The sequence below is a fragment of the Ranitomeya variabilis genome, chromosome 5, assembly GCF_051348905.1.
Source record: "Ranitomeya variabilis isolate aRanVar5 chromosome 5, aRanVar5.hap1, whole genome shotgun sequence".
In the NCBI taxonomy this organism is placed as follows: domain Eukaryota; kingdom Metazoa; phylum Chordata; class Amphibia; order Anura; family Dendrobatidae; genus Ranitomeya; species Ranitomeya variabilis.
Genome location: NC_135236.1, coordinates 669,540,585 through 669,561,347, shown reverse-complemented (window position 1 = coordinate 669,561,347; position 20,763 = coordinate 669,540,585). Strand labels below are relative to the sequence as shown.

General features: G+C 45.0%; 1 protein-coding gene across 2 annotated transcripts; it reads right to left on the bottom strand.

Annotated features, from left to right (window-relative positions):
* Positions 1 to 965: 965 nt before the first annotated feature.
* WEE2 (WEE2 oocyte meiosis inhibiting kinase) lies at positions 966 to 8,584 on the bottom strand. Of its 2 annotated transcripts, none has more exons than XM_077266751.1 (12): positions 8,466 to 8,584; positions 7,337 to 7,674; positions 7,058 to 7,251; positions 6,643 to 6,676; positions 5,504 to 5,676; positions 5,105 to 5,226; positions 4,417 to 4,563; positions 4,055 to 4,150; positions 3,879 to 3,964; positions 2,587 to 2,757; positions 2,088 to 2,230; positions 966 to 1,324 (listed from the first exon to the last, which is right to left on the bottom strand). In XM_077266751.1, exons 1-12 carry the CDS (start codon positions 8,476 to 8,478, stop codon positions 1,171 to 1,173), a joined length of 1,671 nt encoding a protein of 556 aa, XP_077122866.1. In that variant the 5' UTR covers positions 8,479 to 8,584; the 3' UTR covers positions 966 to 1,170. The 2 variants fall into 2 exon arrangements, with proteins under 2 accessions (XP_077122866.1, XP_077122867.1); XM_077266752.1 differs by having other exon boundaries at positions 8,387 to 8,499.
* Positions 8,585 to 20,763: the final 12,179 nt, after the last annotated feature.

Genomic DNA, 20,763 nt, shown 5'->3' with positions numbered 1-20,763 from the left:
AGGCGTTGTGTCCATGTGGCGGTATTATGGCTGTTTTTTGGGGGTTTTTTTGCACCTAACACCACCTTATATAACCAACCGCAGATCCTATTGAGTGCCGGCCTCTACTGATAGGTCACATCCTGTAACAGTCAGGCCAGAGATGCCATTTGAGGCTAGGCGTCAATAACCGGCTCATTATGGTGTCTACATTGGTTATTATTGATTGTGTCTGGTCTAAACTTGTTTCCTATAAGATAAGCAGTGCCGGATGTACACAACCGCCATCTCCCCCCCACAACCGCCATTTCCCCCCCCCCATCTTAAGTAAAATGGGAAATAAAGCATCAGTCAGGGCTGGATTGGTCTAATAAAATGCCAGAAAATCATCCTGGTAAGTATAGACTGCTACACAAAAAGTTCCACTGATCCTGTATCGGTAAAAAAAAAAACCTTGCAGTCTATTTCTCATGTAGGGGAGTCTAAATAAAATGGTACTAATAAGTATTGAATCCATGTATTTGCGCCCTGTCACCACTAGAGGGAGCTCTGCTTTGTTGAACTTACGCATTAGCTCCCTCTAGTGGTGGCTGTGTATTTGACCTGCATTAATTCCATGAAGCAGAGCTCCCCCTAGTGGTGGCTGTAGGAAGCCTGAATGATATTTCAGTCCATGACCGCAATCTACAGGGGATTTCGACTCTGGATCAGGGACTTTTAGAGGGAGGGAATAATTAATAGCATTATTCCTGCCTGTTTCCAGTTGTGGTGCTACCACTTGGCTGTGGAAAGGTGCTGCGCTCTGAGTATGATGCTGATATATTGGGTGGGAGAACACGCCACCACAACCCACGTGTAGGGACTAAATATATGCAGCCTAACAGATTGGGATGCCATTCCAGTACTTACACTGCCACCACCCCCACCAGTTATATTTATAATTTATTCATAGTCATGGAAAGTTGGTAAAATAAAAAAAAAAAAAATCAAAGTTAAAATTTTATTTAAAATTAGACATTATAAAGTTAAAACAATCCAGTTCTATACAGGGAATGGAGCACGGGGCAGAGGAGACATTTACAAAGCAGGCAGGTCTTGCCCAATGTATAGGCTGAAGATAGTTAATTTTTCTTTTTAACTGGCAAAATGTTGGCACAGACGTTGTGGAGCCATGCTGGTATTTGCAGTCCTTCACTTATAGCCGCCACAAGTGAAACTTAATGATCGGGTGTTTTTGCCCCCGACTAATCTCTTCCTGCTTTTGCACATGAAGTCGGACTTAGAAGGGAGGTCTGTGCACTCGTCCTTTCCAGAATTTTGGGCCTGTTTGGCAGCTTGAAGTTCCCTGTTAAAAAAAAAATAATAAATAAATTACATTTTCAGCTTTTGTTTCTCTTGTGGGCGAGACAAGCTGCTATGATGTCTCCCTTACAGAGACATGAGGGATTCCTTCCCCCCTTCTATACAGCACATGCTCAGATGCAGCAGCCTGAAAGACCTACAGCTGTGCAGTGTAGCTGTGAATCCAGCACTGGAGGCCATTATACAGCAGTACTGAGCAGTGTAGCTCTGAATCTAGCATTGGTGCAAGATGAAACACCTACTAGAAAATTGTAGGTGTGAGGAATAATTATTTCTGGTTATTATACGCTTTGTTTCCTGCATTTTTCACCACTGCAGCCTCCCATCTCCAGTTTGCAGTTGTCTAACCTATTGGGAATAGATTAGCTGTTCTTTTATCGCCCCATACACCGACATCAGATGTAGAGAAGCAGCACTAACATTTGGGACATTAGACAATAGTATTGAGCAATGTAGCTGTGAATCCAGCTTTGTAAGGCAGTACTGAACAGTGTAGCTGAAATCCACACTGGAATGAGGTTAAACTACTGGAAAGCAGAGACCTTTGTGCATTTCAAGCAGCTGCAATCCAATCCCTCAGTGAGCTGGCCATTTTAATAAAAAAACCTATGGAAAGTCACGTAGCAAGAAGAACATACTCAACCGCAAAACTTACCTATTCCAGGAGTATATACCCAAAGTGAAGCTCTTATAGGGGAGATATCTGCCAAGAAACCCATAAACGCAGTTTGGGAGCGGTCACCTACCTCTCCAGCATGGCAGTCTTAAACTTCTCCACATTGAGCTGTTTCTGGAGCAGAGCCGCCTTTCCTAGAGATCGCCTCAGGACAGGGTGCTTTACCAGGGCGGCTGCAGAGAGTCTGGCTGCAGGGTCCGGATGAATCAACGCCTGGAGGGGGCAAATAGTATAGGAATAAGATTAAGAAAAGCTGATGCAGGGTCAAAGTTTGACTAGTGTGACCCAAAAACTAATAAGTCACCTATAGGCCTTTGATAGTATTGCCACACTCCAAATATCCTGCATTGAAGGTGAAATTACTACATTTTCACTGCCTGCAGCCACCACAAGGGGGAGCTCCCACAGCATATAGATTTACATCCACCATTAGGTAGCAAGCTCCCTCTAGTGGTCAATATAAGCAAATCCCTGACCCCAACCTTAAACCTAAGCCAGTGGGGAGAGTCAGGGCAGACATCGCCAACGAGACCTGCGCATGTTTCGCCTGACTTTACCAAGTGCCGTACCTTAAGCAGGTCAAGAAAAGAAGAAGAGAGCGGCTGCGGGATCTCAGGCAGGTTTCCCTTTCTGATGTAGTGCCAGCTGTCATCGTTGCATGGAAGAGGACTCGCACCAGCCGCCTCCGTGATGGTGAGGCCAAGAGCAAAGAGGTCAGCCTTGGGGAGGTGGCTGTAATCCTGGAAGAAAAAAAAAAAATGTCTGGAAAGTCCCATAGGCATGAGCCGCCTTGGAAGAAATCTGGGCTGCAGACTTGTCCCTAAAGGGGAAATCGAGCAATATGCCAACGATACATGATACATGGGTAGTCTAACCCGTGATCAGACTACCCATGAGATCCAAGACCTCCATTGATTTACAGAATGAATAGCCATACATCACTTTGGCACAGTTTAAAGATTTCCATGGTATCTTACATAAGTAGTGTCTAAGCTTTGATTGTTGTGTAGAGTCCCCACTGTTCTAGATATTTGTGGTGGTCCATGACCACATTTCCTCAAGTGACAACCAAGGGTTGGTGACCTAATGAGTCAGAAGGCCAGGTGGCATATGGATGCTCTCCAATCACACACACTTTACTCCTGGTCTAGTCATGGTGGTATGGCCCAAGAGTCCTAGCAGGCATCCTTGTCTCTAAGTGGTGTCATTATGCCTAGCGATCCAAGTCAAGAAGGTGTGTTGAGGTCATTACCAACATCCCTGGTGGTCTATGGCTGCAAAGGGGTCTGGTTAACATAAATATTCTGGTAGCCTAGTCCCGAAAAGGACAGTTTGTGGGAATCAATGCCACTCTTCATGGTTTAGTGCCAGAGACTGTCAAATTCTGCATCCTTGGTGGTTTAGGGTCGAAAAGGGGGTGGTCGGGGAGGGAATGACTATGCCAGGCGAGGAAAGTCAAGAAAGGGGTTGAATGTCTTTATACTTGCTGGTCTAGGCCTAGAAAGGAGGTGGGTGGGGAAGGCTATATCCCTGGAGGCCTAGGCCAAGAAAGTGAGCCAGTCTGCATACCTGGTGGTCTACAGGAAGCGAACCAAACCTCATGTCTCCTGTTACTCATCACTTAACACATACCCTGAACTCTAGGGCCTGTGTTCAACTTCCAGTTACTCACCCTGCCCAGTACAGCCATCCGTGCAGGGAGGTAAGGGGTGCAGGGCACAATTTGGGCACACCGCATCGACTCAGGCAGGTTATTGGACAGACTGGTCAGTTATCGGCTGGGTCACAATTCAACCATTTTTGGATCTCCACATAGAAGCCCACAATTCTGACCACATAAGCACATAGATTTTGCACTTGCCTCCTGCAGGACCTCATTGGCCAGGAATCTGCTGTCTCCTTCCTCCACTTGTGGATTTGTAATGGAAGTGACATGACCAAGGTCCCCTGAAACCAAGACAAGAAGGTAAAATTACTCCAAACCAAGAGACCTTTCCTAGACCCATGAGGACAACCTTCATCAGCCATGATACACACCGATCTTATACAGGATGCTGGTGGAGGAAGTCTCATCTTCGCCATCACTTTCCTCCTGACGCACTTCAGTCAGCTTCCGACAGATGAAAATATTACCTGGGACAAGGACAGTAGTGAATGGATTATGGCCAATACTTGCTTTATAGCTGACCTTAAAGGGGTTAAGGCTGGGGAAACATAGCTGCTTTCAACCAAAACAGCACCATCCCTGTCCACAGGTTGTGTGTGGTACTGCAGCTCAGCTCTATTCAAGTCAATAGGCTCAAGTTGCAGTTTGACACATCTAAGTGTGGCTCTCTTTCTAGAAAAATTATTGTAATCCTGGACAATCTAAGTGTTGCGCAAAATGAACAAGGACCAACTTGGCTTGATGTCCATGTGCACCAGGCCCGAGCTGTGGATGTACTTCAGACCCATGGACACCTGCAGAAGGATCTCCTTCAGCTCTTGCTCCTTCACCAGCTGTCCACTCTTCATGTTCTCCATGATCAGATCCTGCAGGCTTCCACCTGATGCCGACATGATAGGAAAGAATGAAAAAGTAAAAAAAAAAAAAAAAAACGTTGATGGTCAACCATCAGCATTGGAGGACGAAGCTGAGAAATAGGAGGTTATTGACTTTATATTTTTACTACAATTATAGAATATATATTTTTTTTCTTGTCCTCATGGAGTTTCGTGAACAGTGATCACATGTTCTGTATACTGGAATAACCAGTAGATTTTATTATATAGTGGAAATGAGGTTATCTATGAAGCCCATCCGCAGGTTAGGCTTCATAGAAGGATGACCAAAAGGTCAGTGATGGGAGCCCTTGATAGGCCCCCAACTGCAATGACAACCCACCTGATTACAGAAGCACACATGTAAAGGCAAGATGGACAGCGACATTAAAGTGGTGAAACATCAGTGATCAGAGCCATCTCCGGTCACTGTCGATACTGGCTTACGAACGGTTAGTAACTGCTGGGCATGGTGACAACTCCATATGCCCAATATGGGGCTCATATCCTGCATCTGGGAAAGGGATGAGGAGTCCCTGGCCTTACCATTGCAGTATTCATTCTGTATAATCATGTGATCATCTTCAGCCCAGGCAGAGTAATATCGTACGACATGTGGGTGATGGCCCAGCACCGCGTGAGCGTAGACCTCTCGTAATGCCAGCTGCCTGTGTACAGAAAAGTAGGAATTAGTCCTACTGGTAATAGTGTTTCCAGGAGTCCATCATGACAGCACCCCTTATATCCTGGTGGTGCTGTCAGGAGGGACGTCCTGGAAAAGAACATTGTCTTGTATGCAAACAGTTACAATGGCCAGTTTAAAACCTTCTAGTGATGCCACCGTATGGTGCCCCCATGCTCAGGAGAACCAAGAAGAATCCTTTGGAGGTGGCAGAGGAAAAGTAAACGCATAGGGCACACGACACAGAAGTTCAGATTACTCACTCATTTGTGGATCCCGCTACCGGTTTCTTCGATCGCTTTATGGCGTAGACGCAACCGTCCAGCCTCTTCACACACTTGTAAACTGCGCCGAACTCTCCTGCCCCAATCTTCTCAATCTCTAGGAATTCAGTCTTGTATCGTGACACCATGTTTGATTCACGCAACACAAACCTCTGGGGAATATAAAAAAAAAAAAAAAAAAACATTTGAGAAACCCAGTAGCAGCCATGTAAGTATTTAACTATTCCGCAATGAACGGGAGACTTGTTGAAAAATGGGAGATCTAGACTGGAAATCTCCCAGGCCTGGTCAAAGCACCCAAGACCACTTACAATCTAAAAATTCTGGAAGGCATTTGTGTCCTGGCTTCTTGGGTGGGGAAGGCTCAGTGAATGACATATGGAAAGGAATAGTCTTAACAGGGCATGTTAAAGTCCAAACTCACTCCACTAATCTCCAGGATGTGGACCTTCTAATTTTGGCAAATGTGTATAGCTCAAAGTTACAAAGCATCTCTTGTGCTGGAGGACCTGGCACACTTAAACAACCCATTGATTTGAATGGGTACTGTGTAATTCCAAATTTCCCCTATGGTTGCGCTGTAGGAACATGGAAGTTCTAGGACTCCTTACAGACAAACTGATCGCTTGGGATTCTGTCATAGGAACACATAGGAGTTCAGGTTGAGAGACCTGAGGTGGGTCCGTTAAATATTAATTATTGATTATTGATGACAGACTTCATTTACCATTCAGGATCTCAGGAAAGAAGTGGAACAAACTTTCATATGGCTAAATGGACAATCTCCCTAACTATTTCACAAGATTTTAGGTTTTGCTGCAATAATGCTTTTTGGTGGACAATTCAATAAACCACCACATTTTTTTTATAAGCAATATCATGACATTTCCTTTAGAGTACTGCATCTGGTAAAGAGTCCTGAATAATTAAATATACGAAATAAGTATTTTTTAACATTCGTACATGGAGGTTTCAATTTGGCCTAAGTCAGATGACTTGGAGACCTGCATGAATGATCATCAAATATCTAGTGGCTATCAAGGAGTAGCAAAATACAAAGACCATGCTAAACGGTTCAAGATATATTTTTTTAGAATGATTTTTTTAATGTCACAGACCTTAGAAGGAAATCTGGCTGAAGTTTCACCCTCTCTATTTTTATGGTGGATCATTGCGAAGGGAGAGAGAGAGAGGGAAAAAAAAAATACAAGATTAGACCTCATGGCTGGGTTACATCAATATCACCTATGAACTTTAGAAATGGCTAGAGTTTCAGACTTTACCACGCTCATTATCAGTTTCGCCTCCGCAACTAACCCCAGAGGAACATGAAAACCCCATCATATTACACTGATACAAAGATTGTAGGGAGCAAGATGCCCAATACTTCAATCATTGATATCAGTGAAGGGGAGGAGTGCGTTCCTATGAATAAAGGCAACTGCAGTACCCGAGCTAATGCCCGAGCAGGATCACATCCCTCAAAAGCCATAGCTCACTCGGGAGGACCACATGTGAAGGATATTTGGTCACCTGTTCGATTCTGCCTTCCTCTTCCCATTTGAGTTCAGTTGCATCTGTTGATACGTTTCAGGAGTGAAAGGGTTAATATTGACCAGCGCCCGATCTTCTGGTTCGGCACCAGTACAGGCTGCAAGCCTTAAAAGCTGATGCCCCCTATAGGACATCCGTGTGCCGGGAGATGGGAGGTTCCTGTACAGCAAACTCTGAGGGTAGAGGGTAAAAATAATAGTTAGGTCTCAGATCTTTAACTTTTGTAGCAGCCAGAAGTGGTAGGTGGGTTCTTCATACCATTGGGGTGTAGGGCGTATCGCAGAGTTTTAGCTTCTTCCATGTGCTACAGTGGAGGGGGGTCCCGGGATATTCCCCCTCAGAATACAGGGTGGATGGAGGAGAGAGGTCACTATCAGGACTGACTTCTGGGTATGGAGAGAACCCCCTTTCGTTCCTCTGGGGGGTGACGGGAAAAGGGCTGTTATGGGTTCTCCACATCAGGTTTTCATGAGCTTCTTGTGGACGTGCAAAGTCTTTCACATGCTCTTGGCTCACATCGTCATTTTCCTCACCGCTGGAGAAGTCCAACTTCTGCACAATTCCAGATTCGTGTGACATTGTGCACATTATCAGACCTGCGAATGACAGATTATTGACCCCAGAATATGACAAGTACATACTTGCCAACTGTACTGGAACAGAACACCCCCCTATAAAAACCCATCAAGAAATCAGGGAAGCTGGCATTGTCCAGGCCCAAAAGAATTTACAAAAGCATACTAAACAAGACTCATCCTTTCCCAAATGCTAGAAGTTGGCAAGTATGCTCATCTGCTGCTCTGCTTGGATGTGCTAGATGTTTCGCCAGTTCCCGCTCTAGAATCAAACACTGACATTATGAGTGGTCCCCATAATAGGCACAGAAAGTACCATTGATAGATCACATAAGTGGGTTTTTGCCACCACTACCTCACCAGGTCAGGAGTAGGTAATTGGAGAGCCTACAGCCTCTCATATGTGGTGGTAATTTAACACGCTCCTGGTTTTAGCTTACAGAATACAGGGTTAACATTTTCCATAATTATAGCAGAAATCCTCCCTCTATAGACCCCCAGAAATTAAAACACAAGACTGGCGCATGGACTCAAGATTCTAGGAAGAATATTGGGGGCAAACAAGTGTCAAGCCTCTATAAGGCGAGCAAGGTTGTGGTGGAACCTGCAGCCTCAGAAGAAGCCCACTACCTCGGTGTGCGCCCCCTGGAGTCATTAGAGCTCAAGTTAAAAAAAAAAATGTACATTATCTTCGAGATGTAGGTTACCCCCTAAACGTACAGCATATTTGTACCTTTTCTGATGTGACCCTTCTATTAAGCCAACAGGCATCATGAAAGCATATCGCCATACACTTAACAACCCCAGCTTACCAGCTACTCCCATCCTCCGCTGGGTTCAAAAAAAAAGTTAAAAAAGACAGAAGTACTCCAGGACCCCTGTTATATAAGGTGCTGCTGTGATCCTCCCAACACCTGGCAATCAGCTCCTACTCCTACCAGTACCTGGACAACACTCCCCCTTAACCTCTTCCTTACTGGACTTCTGCTATTAATTGAGTAATGGGAAGAAGAGATAAGGCTACGTTCACATTTGCGGTCCTCGCCGCAGCGGCGCCGCATGCATCATGCGCCCCTATATTTAACATGGGGGCGCATGGACATGCGGTGCACTTGCGTTTGGCGCCGCAGGCGTCCCTGCGGCGCCCGCGTCGGGGCGCAGAGGAAGCAGCAAGTTGCATTTTTGCTGCGTCCGAAATCAATGAAAAAAAGGACGCATGCGGCGCAAAACGCAGCGTTGTGCATGCGTTTTGCCGCGTTTTTGTTTGCGTTGTGCGCTGCGGCGCCGACGCTGCGGTGCACAACGCAAATGTGAACGTAGCCTAAGGTGTGATCTTGCGCACACAGTCTTTTTTGTGAGCTTTTGGAGCAGAAACTGAGGGGAAACTCTCCAAATCCTACCCAAAAATTCAAAACTCTCCAAAAACTTGGAGGCTCTGTTCAGTTTCTGCTCTGAAATCTCTGCTCACATATAGACTTGTGCTATATTCACGCGGAGTTGGGTTTTTTTAATGATTTTTCAGAGCAGACTCTTCAACAATTTGCGCACATCACATCATTTCAACTCAGGCGAACCCGCTACGTTTTTCTAGCAGAAGACGCTTCAGGAAACTTTGCCGTTAGTTTTTCCTTCTGTTTAGTTTTTATTCAATCAATTTCCCAAGGAAAACGCCCAAAGAATGATCTGGTCACTTGTTTCAACTACTTGCCATTTTTTTTTTTTAGAGACCTGAAACCATTAAAAGACGTTCAAAAGATGCTGAAAAAAAACGTATGCACAGCAAATTGTTTTTAGGGGTTTTTCTTTTCAGGCGCTTGAAAAAGACATTGGTTTAGAACTCCTCAGCACTTTTTGCTCCAAAAACTCAGGAAAAAAAACCTCATGCACACTAGATAGACTCATCGTTCAGCTGACAGCTGTCTCTCCTGACTCCTGTATACAGCAGTGCTCTCTTGGCTGAGCACTCCTGTGTTCTCTATAAGGCCGGCCTCACACTGGGCGTAAGACAATACGCCACGTATTATACGTCCGTACTACGGCCGTAATACGGAGAAATGTTCCCAAAATATTGATCCGTAGTCAGGGTGTGTCAGCGTATTTTGCGCATGGCATCCTCCGTATGTAATCCGTATGGCATCCGTACTGCGAGATTTTCGCGCAGGCTTGCAAAACCGACATCTAATGGATTTATGTGCTCAAATGTTCGGGAAAACATATATACAGTATATATATATATATATGTGTCATTGAGACACATATATATATATTCTGTATTTAGATTTCATTCAGCGCGATATGTGTTAAAAGCCGGTAATTCAATTGCCGGCTTCTCATTTCTCCTGCACAAACCCGACAGGATATGAGACATGGTTTACATACAGTAAACCATCTCATATCCCCTTTTTTTTTGCATATTCCACACTACTAATGTTAGTAGTGTGTATGTGCAAAATTTCAGCGCTGTAGCCGCTGAAATAAAGGGTTAAATGGCGGAAAAAATTGGCGTGGGCTCCCGCGCAATTTTCTCCGCCAGAATGGTAAAGCCGGTGACTGAGGGCAGATATTAATAGCCAGGAGAGGGTCCATGGTTATTGGCCCCCCCGTGGCTAAAAACATCTGCCCCCAGCCACCCCAGAAAAGGCACATCTGGAAGATGCGCCTATTCTGGCACTTGGCCACTCTCTTCCCACTCCCTGTAGCGGTGGGATATGGGGTAATGAAGGGTTAATGTCACCTTGCTATTGGAAGGTGACATTAAGCCAGATTAATAATGGAGAGGCGTCAATTATGACACCTATCCATTATTAATCCAATTGTTGGAAAGGGTTAAAAAACACACACACACATGATTTAAAAGTATTTTAATGAAATAAACACAGCGGTTGTTGTAATAATTTATTGTTCTCTCAATCCATCAGGAACACCCTCGCTTGGAAAAATAATAAACGCACAAGATACATACCTTCTGGTGAACCGTCTCGTCCCACGATGTAATCCATCTGAAGGGGTTAACTAATATTACAGGCAGGAGCCCTGCTAAATGCAGCTGTGCTCCGTGCTTGTAATTCCCCAGCGAATGAATGAAATGTAGGTCATTGACCTACATTTCCTTCAGTCGCGGTGATGCGCCCCCTGGTGGATGTCCTCATATGACCTGGAGCGTGGGAAAAAGTTCCCAGGCTGCAGTTCATGAGAACATCCACCAGAGGGCGCATCACCGCAACTCAATGTAAGTATAGATCACTGCTTTCCTTTCAGCACCCGGGGGATTACAGGCATGTTGTGAAATTGGATTCTGGGCTCCCCCGGTGGCCACTTGTGGAATTGTACTTGTGTGCATCATCCCCTCTGTTCACCTGCTCCTATCAGGATGTGGGAGTCGCTTTATAACCTTGCTCCTCTGTCAGTTTCATGCCGGTCAACAATGTAATCAGAAGCCTTTCTGTGCATGTTCCTGCTACTAGACAACTCCCAGCTAAGTTGGACTTTTGTCCTTGTGTGTTTTTGCATTTTGTTCCTGTTCACAGCTGCTGTTTCGTTACTGTGTCTGGAAAGCTCTTGTGAGCGGAAATTGCCACTCTGGTGTTATGAGTTAATGCTAGAGTCTTAAAGTAATTTCTGGATGGTGTTTTGATAGAGTTTTCTGCTGACCATGAAAGTGCCCTTTCTGTCTTCTTGCTATCTAGTAAGCGGACCTCGATTTTTGCTAAACCTATTTTCATACTACGTTTGTCATTTCATCTAAAATCACCGCCAATATATGTGGGGGCCTCTGTCTGCCTTTTGGGAAAATTTCTCTAGAGGTGAGCCAGGACTGTCTTTTCCTCTGCTAGGATTAGGTAGTTCTCCGGCTGGCGCTGGGCATCTAGGGATAAAAAAACGTAGGCATGCTACCCGGCCACTTCTAGTTGTGCGGCAGGTTTAGTTCATGGTCAGTATAGTTTCCATCTTCCAAGAGCTAGTTCTCATATATGCTGGGCTATGTTCTCTCGCCATTGAGAATCATGACAGTTTGACCGGCCCAAAAAAAAGGGTTAAATTACTGGCTGAGAAAGGAGAGAAAAAAGAAGTCTGCTACAATTTTTTTTTTTTTTTCCTCTAGTTCTGAGTGTGCTCTTAATTGAATCACTTGCTAGTCTGCCTATACTGCAGCCTTCCTCTCTTTCTCTCCTTCTACTCCTTGAATGGCTCTGTGTTCACCTGTTTCAAATGGATCTTCAGAGTGTAGCTACAGGTTTGAATAATCTCGCCACAAAGGTACAAAATTTGCAAGATTTTGTTGTTCATGCACCTATGTCTGAGCCTAGAATTCCTTTGCCTGAATTCTTCTCGGGGAATAGATCTCACTTTCAAAATTTTAAAAATAATTGCAAATTGTTTTTGTCCCTGAAGTCTCGCTCTGCCGGAGACCCTGCACAGCAGGTCAGGATTGTAATTTCCTTGCTCCGGGGCGACCCTCAAGACTGGGCTTTTGCATTGGCACCAGGGGATCCTGCGTTGCTCAATGTGGATGCGTTTTTTCTGGCCTTGGGGTTGCTTTATGAGGAACCTCATTTAGAGCTTCAGGCGGAAAAGGCCTTGATGTCCTTGTCTCAGGGGCAAGATGAAGCTGAAATATACTGCCAAAAATTCCGCAAATGGTCTGTGCTTACTCAGTGGAATGAGTGCGCCCTGGCGGCGATTTTCAGAGAAGGTCTCTCTGATGCCATTAAGGATGTTATGGTGGGGTTCCCTGTGCCTGCGAGTCTGAATGAGTCCATGACGATGGCTATTCAGATCGATAGGCGTCTGCGGGAGCGCAAACCTGTGCACCATTTGGCGGTGTCTACTGAGAAAACGCCAGAAAATATGCAATGTGATAGAATTCTGTCCAGAAGCGAGCGGCAGAATTTTAGACGAAAAAATGGGTTGTGCTTCTATTGTGGTGATTCAACTCATGTTATATCAGCATGCTTTAAGCGTACTAAGAAGCCTGACAAGTCTGTTTCAATTAGCACTTTACAGTCTAAGTTTATTCTATCTGTGACCCTGATTTGTTCTTTGTCATCTATTACCGCGGACGCCTATGTCGACTCTGGCGCTGCTTTGAGTCTTATGGATTGGTCCTTTGCCAAACGCTGTGGGTATGATTTGGAGCCATTGGAGGCTCCGATACCTCTGAAAGGGATTGACTCCACCCCATTGGCTAGTAATAAACCACAATACTGGACACAAGTGACTATGCGTGTTAATCCGGATCACCAGGAGGTTATTCGCTTTCTGGTGCTGTATAATCTACATGATGTTTTGGTGCTGGGATTGCCATGGCTGCAATCTCATAACCCAGTCCTCGACTGGAGAGCTATGTCTGTGTTAAGCTGGGGATGTAAAGGAACTCATGGGGACGTACCTTTGGTTTCCATTTCATCATCTATTCCCTCTGAGATTCCTGAATTCTTGTCTGACTTTCGTGACGTTTTTGAAGAACCCAAGGTTGGTTCACTACCTCCGCACCGGGAGTGCGATTGTGCCATAGACTTGATCCCGGGTAGTAAATACCCTAAGGGTCGTTTATTTAATCTGTCTGTGCCTGAACACGCGGCTATGCGAGAATATATAAAGGAGTCCTTGGAAAAGGGACATATTCGTCCTTCGTCATCTCCCTTAGGAGCCGGTTTTTTCTTTGTGTCTAAGAAAGACGGCTCTTTGAGGCCGTGTATTGATTATCGACTTTTGAATAAAATCACGGTTAAATATCAATATCCGTTACCACTGCTTACTGATTTGTTTGCTCGTATAAAGGGGGCCAAGTGGTTCTCTAAGATTGATCTCCGTGGGGCGTATAATTTGGTGCGAATCAAGCAGGGGGATGAGTGGAAAACCGCATTTAATACGCCCGAGGGCCATTTTGAGTATTTGGTGATGCCTTTTGGTCTTTCTAATGCCCCTTCAGTCTTCCAGTCCTTTATGCATGACATTTTCCGCGATTATTTGGATAAATTTATGATTGTGTATCTGGATGATATTCTGATTTTTTCGGATGACTGGGACTCTCATGTCCAGCAGGTCAGGAGGGTTTTTCAGGTTTTGCGGTCTAATTCCTTGTGTGTGAAGGGTTCTAAGTGTGTTTTTGGGGTTCAAAAGATTTCCTTCTTGGGATACATTTTTCCCCCTCTTCCATCGAGATGGATCCTGTCAAGGTTCAGGCTATTGGTGATTGGACGCAACCCTCTTCTCTTAAGAGTCTTCAGAAATTTTTGGGCTTTGCTAACTTTTATCGTCGATTTATTGCTGGTTTTTCTGATGTTGTAAAACCATTGACTGATTTGACTAAGGAGGGTGCTGATGTTGCTGATTGGTCCCCTGATGCTGTGGAGGCCTTTCGGGAGCTCAAGCGCCGCTTTTCTTCCGCCCCAGTGTTGCGTCAGCCTGATGTTGCTCTTCCTTTTCAGGTTGAGGTCGACGCTTCTGAAATCGGAGCTGGGGCGGTGTTGTCGCAGAGAAGTTCCGACTGCTCCGTGATGAGACCTTGTGCTTTTTTTTCCCGTAAATTTTCGCCCGCCGAGCGGAATTATGATATTGGGAATCGGGAGCTTTTGGCCATGAAGTGGGCTTTTGAGGAGTGGCGTCACTGGCTTGAGGGGGCCAGACATCAGGTGGTGGTATTGACTGACCACAAAAATTTAATTTACCTTGAGTCTGCCAGGCGCCTGAATCCTAGACAGGCGCGCTGGTCGTTGTTTTTCTCTCGGTTTAATTTTGTGGTGTCTTACCTACCGGGTTCTAAGAATGTTAAGGCGGATGCCCTTTCTAGGAGTTTTGAGCCTGACTCCCCTGGTAATTCTGAGCCCACAGGTATCCTTAAAGATGGAGTGATATTGTCTGCCGTTTCTCCAGACCTGCGGCGGGCCTTGCAGGAGTTTCAGGCGGATAGACCTGATCGTTGCCCACCTGGTAGACTGTTTGTTCCTGATGATTGGACCAGTAGAGTCATCTCTGAGGTTCATTCTTCTGCGTTGGCAGGTCATCCTGGAATCTTTGGTACCAGGGATTTGGTGGCAAGGTCCTTCTGGTGGCCTTCCCTGTCACGAGATGTGCGAGGCTTTGTGCAGTCTTGTGACGTTTGTGCTCGGGCCAAGCCTTGTTGTTCTCGGGCTAGTGGATTGTTGTTACCCTTGCCTATCCCGAAGAGGCCTTGGACGCACATCTCGATGGATTTTATTTCGGATCTGCCTGTTTCTCATAAGATGTCTGTCATCTGGGTGGTGTGTGACCGTTTCTCTAAGATGGTCCATCTGGTTCCCTTGCCTAAGTTGCCTTCTTCTTCCGAGTTGGTTCCTCTGTTTTTTCAAAATGTTGTTTGTTTGCATGGTATTCCGGAGAATATCGTTTCTGACAGAGGGACCCAATTCGTGTCTAGATTTTGGCGGGCATTCTGTGCTAGGATGGGCATAGATTTGTCTTTTTCGTCTGCTTTCCATCCTCAGACTAATGGCCAGACCGAGCGGACTAATCAGACCTTGGAGACATATTTGAGGTGTTTTGTGTCTGCGGATCAGGATGATTGGGTTGCTTTTTTGCCTTTGGCGGAGTTCGCCCTCAATAACCGGGCCAGCTCTGCCACCTTGGTGTCCCCGTTTTTCTGTAATTCGGGGTTTCATCCTCGATTTTCCTCCGGTCAAGTGGAATCTTCGGATTGTCCTGGAGTGGATGCTGTGGTGGAGAGGTTGCATCAGATTTGGGGGCAGGTGGTGGACAATTTGAAGTTGTCCCAGGAGAAGACTCAGCTTTTTGCCAACCGCCGTCGTCGTGTTGGTCCTCGGCTTTGTGTTGGGGACTTGGTGTGGTTGTCTTCTCGTTTTGTCCCTATGAGGGTTTCTTCTCCTAAGTTTAAGCCTCGGTTCATCGGCCCGTACAAGATATTGGAGATTCTTAACCCTGTGTCCTTCCGTTTGGACCTCCCTGCATCCTTTTCGATTCATAATGTTTTTCATCGGTCATTATTGCGCAGGTATGAGGTACCGGCTGTGCCTTCCGTTGAGCCTCCTGCTCCGGTGTTGGTTGAGGGTGAGTTGGAGTACGTTGTGGAAAAGATCTTGGACTCTCGTGTTTCCAGACGGAAACTCCAGTATCTGGTCAAATGGAAGGGATACGGTCAGGAGGATAATTCTTGGGTCACTGCCTCTGATGTTCATGCCTCCGATCTTGTCCGTGCCTTTCATAGGGCTCATCCTGATCGCCCTGGTGGTTCTGGTGAGGGTTCGGTGCCCCCTCCTTGAGGGGGGGGTACTGTTGTGAAATTGGATTCTGGGCTCCCCCGGTGGCCACTTGTGGAATTGTACTTGTGTGCATCATCCCCTCTGTTCACCTGCTCCTATCAGGATGTGGGAGTCGCTTTATAACCTTGCTCCTCTGTCAGTTTCATGCCGGTCAACAATGTAATCAGAAGCCTTTCTGTGCATGTTCCTGCTACTAGACAACTCCCAGCTAAGTTGGACTTTTGTCCTTGTGTGTTTTTGCATTTTGTTCCTGTTCACAGCTGCTGTTTCGTTACTGTGTCTGGAAAGCTCTTGTGAGCGGAAATTGCCACTCTGGTGTTATGAGTTAATGCTAGAGTCTTAAAGTAATTTCTGGATGGTGTTTTGATAGAGTTTTCTGCTGACCATGAAAGTGCCCTTTCTGTCTTCTTGCTATCTAGTAAGCGGACCTCGATTTTTGCTAAACCTATTTTCATACTACGTTTGTCATTTCATCTAAAATCACCGCCAATATATGTGGGGGCCTCTGTCTGCCTTTTGGGAAAATTTCTCTAGAGGTGAGCCAGGACTGTCTTTTCCTCTGCTAGGATTAGGTAGTTCTCCGGCTGGCGCTGGGCATCTAGGGATAAAAAAACGTAGGCATGCTACCCGGCCACTTCTAGTTGTGCGGCAGGTTTAGTTCATGGTCAGTATAGTTTCCATCTTCCAAGAGCTAGTTCTCATATATGCTGGGCTATGTTCTCTCGCCATTGAGAATCATGACACAGGCACGAGCAAGTGGTTTATCGCAGCTCGTGCCTGTAATATTAGTTAACCCCTTCAGATGGATTACTTCGTGGGACGTGACGGTTCAGCTGAGGGTATGTATCTTGTGCGTTTATTATTTTTCCAAGCGAGGGTGTTGCTGATGGATTGCGAGAGCAATAAATTATTACAACAACCGCTGTGTTTATTTCATTAAACTACTTTTAAATCATGTGTGTGTGTTTTTTAACCCTTTCCAACAATTGGATTAATAATGGATAGGTGTCATAATTGACGCCTCTCCATTATTAATCTGGCTTAATGTCACCTTCCAATAGCAAGGTGGCATTAACCCTTTATTACCCCATATCCCACCGCTACAGGGAGTGGGAAGAGAGTGGCCAAGTGCCAGAATAGGCGCATCTTCCAGATGTGCCTTTTCTGGGGTGGCTGGGGGCAGATGTTTTTAGCCACGGGGGGGCCAATAACCATGGACCCTCTCCTGGCTATTAATATCTGCCCTCAGTCACTGGCTTTACCATTCTGGCGGAGAAAATTGCGCGGGAGCCCACGCCAATTTTTTCCGCCATTTAACCCTTTATTTCAGCAGCTACAGCGCTGAAATTTTGCACATACACACTACTAACATTAGTAGTGTGGAATATGCAAAAAAAAAGGGGATATGAGATGGTTTACTGTATGTAAACCATGTCTCATATCCTGTCGGGTTTGTGCAGGAGAAATGAAAAGCCGGCAATTGAATTACCGACTTTTCACTAACACCGCTGCGTATTTCTCGCAAGTCACACTGCTGGTCAGTGTGGAATCCGTATTTTTCTCGCCCCCATAGACTTTCATTGGCGATTTTTTGCGCAATACGGTGACAAACGCAGCATGCTGCGATTTTGTACGGCCGTAGAAAGCCGTATAATACTGAACCGTAATATACGGCTAATAGGAGCAGCCCCATTGAGAATAATTGTGCCGTTTATTTTGCGAGTTTTACGGACGTAGTTTATGCGCTCATACGTCCGTAAAACTCGCTAGTGTGAGGCCGGCCTTAGAGCGCCACTGCCAGTCTCCACAATAGTGTTTTATCTCGCCAAGAACAAAAGGATTGGCAGTCCAAAATCAAACATGGCGGATTCTTATCTATGCCGATATTACCTGTTAGGAGTAGTGATGAGCGACTGTACTCGGATAAGCTGTTATCCGAGCATGCTCGTCGTGCTTGAAAAATATGCTCGAGTCGCCACGGCTGTTTGACAGCTGCTACACATGCGCAATGATTGACTAACAAACAGGTAAGCTCTGCATGTGTAGCGGCTGTCGAACAGCCGCGACAACGCAAGCTTGTTTTTCGAGCATGTCGAAATGCTCGCTTCGCTCTCGAGCATGCTCGGATACCAGCTTATCACCAGTTGGGAGGTGTCCATGCACATTAGACTGTCAGCCGACATTGACGGGTTCAGCCAACATTTGTCTAAGGCCGGGGTCAAACTTACGAGTGCAATGCGAAAAACTCACGCGAGTCTCTTGCCTCAATACTCGGTACTGCCGCTGGAACTCGGGACCGAAGCGTTCAGCTGCATAGAAATACATCCAGCTGAACGCTCCGGTCCCAAGTGCCGGCGGCAGTGCCGGGTGTTGATGCGTAAGTTTATCGCATTGCACTGGCAAGTGTGACCCGGCTTAATGTGAATGGTGGCATTAAAAGTTAATATGTGAGAAGACCCTAATGTATGTTTCGAAGATGGCAACGTTTTGAATGACTCCATCCATTATTCTTATAATGTACTGAAAAACGAAAAATAAATTCAAGTGGGATGAAACGGTGAAGACAATGGAATTTCCTTTTTTTTTTTTTTTTTTTGCTATAATTTAATTTTATTTTTTGTTTCATTCATTATTCATCATTCTAGTAAAAATTACCTGTTATAACATGATTCTTCCATTTAGTAAAATTACAGAACTTTATTGGGTAAGTTCACACTAGGCGGTTTTTTCCAGTATGTTTTCCTTGTTTTTTCTTACATTTTTCACAGTGTTTTTTTGTGCTTTTTTTTTCTGCAGCGGTTTTGGCATGCTAGATTTGTCTCTTGTGCATGCTGATAAAGTTTAGTGTTGAAAAAAAAGTCCTAATCTATAGAATCAGGTTTTGGCACAAAAAAAGGAAACTCAGCAAAACCTTATACCTGCGTTTTTGGTGCATTTTTTCACCACCCATTCAAGTCAATGGGTGAAAAATGCTGAAAAAATGCTGAAAGAAGTGCCCCAAAAAATACCATGCAAAGCACAAAATACTGATGACAAAAAAAAAAAAGAAGCTGTGTGCGTGACATTTCTGAAATCTCATAGGCTTTGCTGGTGCTATAAAAAGCAGCTGAAAATTAGCATAAAAAAAGCATTTTAAAAAAAAATGCAGCAAAAACGCCCTGTGCGAACTTGGCCTTAATCTTGTGTTTATATTTTAGTGGTTATAAAAAAAATTCAAAATTTTGAAAAAAACAAACCCATGTTGCCTTTATTTGCAAATTTTTTGTCACTTTTTGGTCGATGGAGCTGTGTGAGGGCTTGTTTTTTTTCCGTAGCGAGCTGATGTTTTTATTGATACCATTTTGGGGTACATAAGACACGTTGATCGGTTTTTATTGCTTTTCATAAGATTGTGTTTGACCTGAGGTCTCCTGGAGACCTCTATGGTTGTCAGTGGCGGCTGTCTGTGAGTGCCACCCAGTGGTCGGCGCTCATAGCAAGTGAGTTAGGCTACTTTCACACTAGCGTCGTTTTGCCTACGTCGCAATGCGTTGTTTAGGAGAAAAAACGCATCCTGCAAAGTTGTCTGCAGGATACGTTTTTTCCCCATAGACTTACATTAGCGACTTATGGACACACGTCGCATCCGTCATGCGAAGGATGCGTCGTGTTTTGGCGGACCGTCGGCACAAAAAAAGTTCCATGTAGCGTTTTTTTGTGCATCGAGTCCACCATTTTCGACCGCTCATGCGCGGCCGATACTCCACCCCCTCCTCCCCGGAACGCACAATGGGCAGCGGATGCGTTGTAAAACTGCATCCGCTGCCCATGTTGTGCTACTTTAACACACTGTCCGTCGGTACGTCGGGCCGACGGTTTGCGACGGCCCGTACCGATGGACTAGTGTGAAAGTAGCCTAAATCTGCTATATAGAGGCGATCTGAACATCACCTCTATGTAGCAGAGCTGATCGGGTTATGGCAGCTTCCAGTCTCCCATGGAGACTATTGAAGCATGCCAAAAGTAAAAAAAAATGTTTTTAAAAATATTAAAAAAATAAAAAATATATAAAATATATATAAGTTCAAATCACCCTCCTTTCGCCCCATTCAAAATAAAACAAGGAAAATTAAATCAAACATACCATACACATATTTGGTATCGTCGCTAAACGGCGTAGCGAGAAAAAAAGTCAAAACGCCAGAATTACGTTTTTTTGGTCGCAGCAGCATTGCATTAAAATGCAATAACGGGCGATCAAAAGATCGTATCTGCACCAAAATGGAATCATTAAAAACGTCAGCTCGGCACACAAAAAAATAAGCCCTCACCCGACCCCAGATCACGAAAAATGTAGACGCTACAAGTATCAGAAAATTGTGCAATTTTTATTTTTTTTTAACAAAGTTTGGAATTTTTCTTCACCATCTACATAAAAAAGAACCTAGACATGTTTGGTGTCTATGAACTCGTAATGACCTGGAGAATCATAATGGTAGGTCAGTTTTAGCATTTAGTGAACCTAGCAGAAAAGCCAAGCAAAGTGTGGGATTGCACTTTTTTTTGCAATTTCACCGCACTTGGAATTTTTTTCCTGTTTTCTAGTACACGACACGGTAAAACCAATGGTGTCGTACAAAAGTATAACTCGTCCTGCAAAAAACAGGCCCTCACATGGCCATTTTGAGGGAAAAATAAAAAAGTTATGACTCTGGGAAGAAGGGGAGCGAAAAACTAAAACGCAAAACTGAAAAAAGCTTCAGGAGTTAAAGGGACTCTGTCACCCCCAAATTCGCCTATAAGCTGCGGCCACCGGCATCAGGCAGTGGCGTATCCAGGCATGTGCCCCGGGCGCAGCAGACAGGGGGGCGCC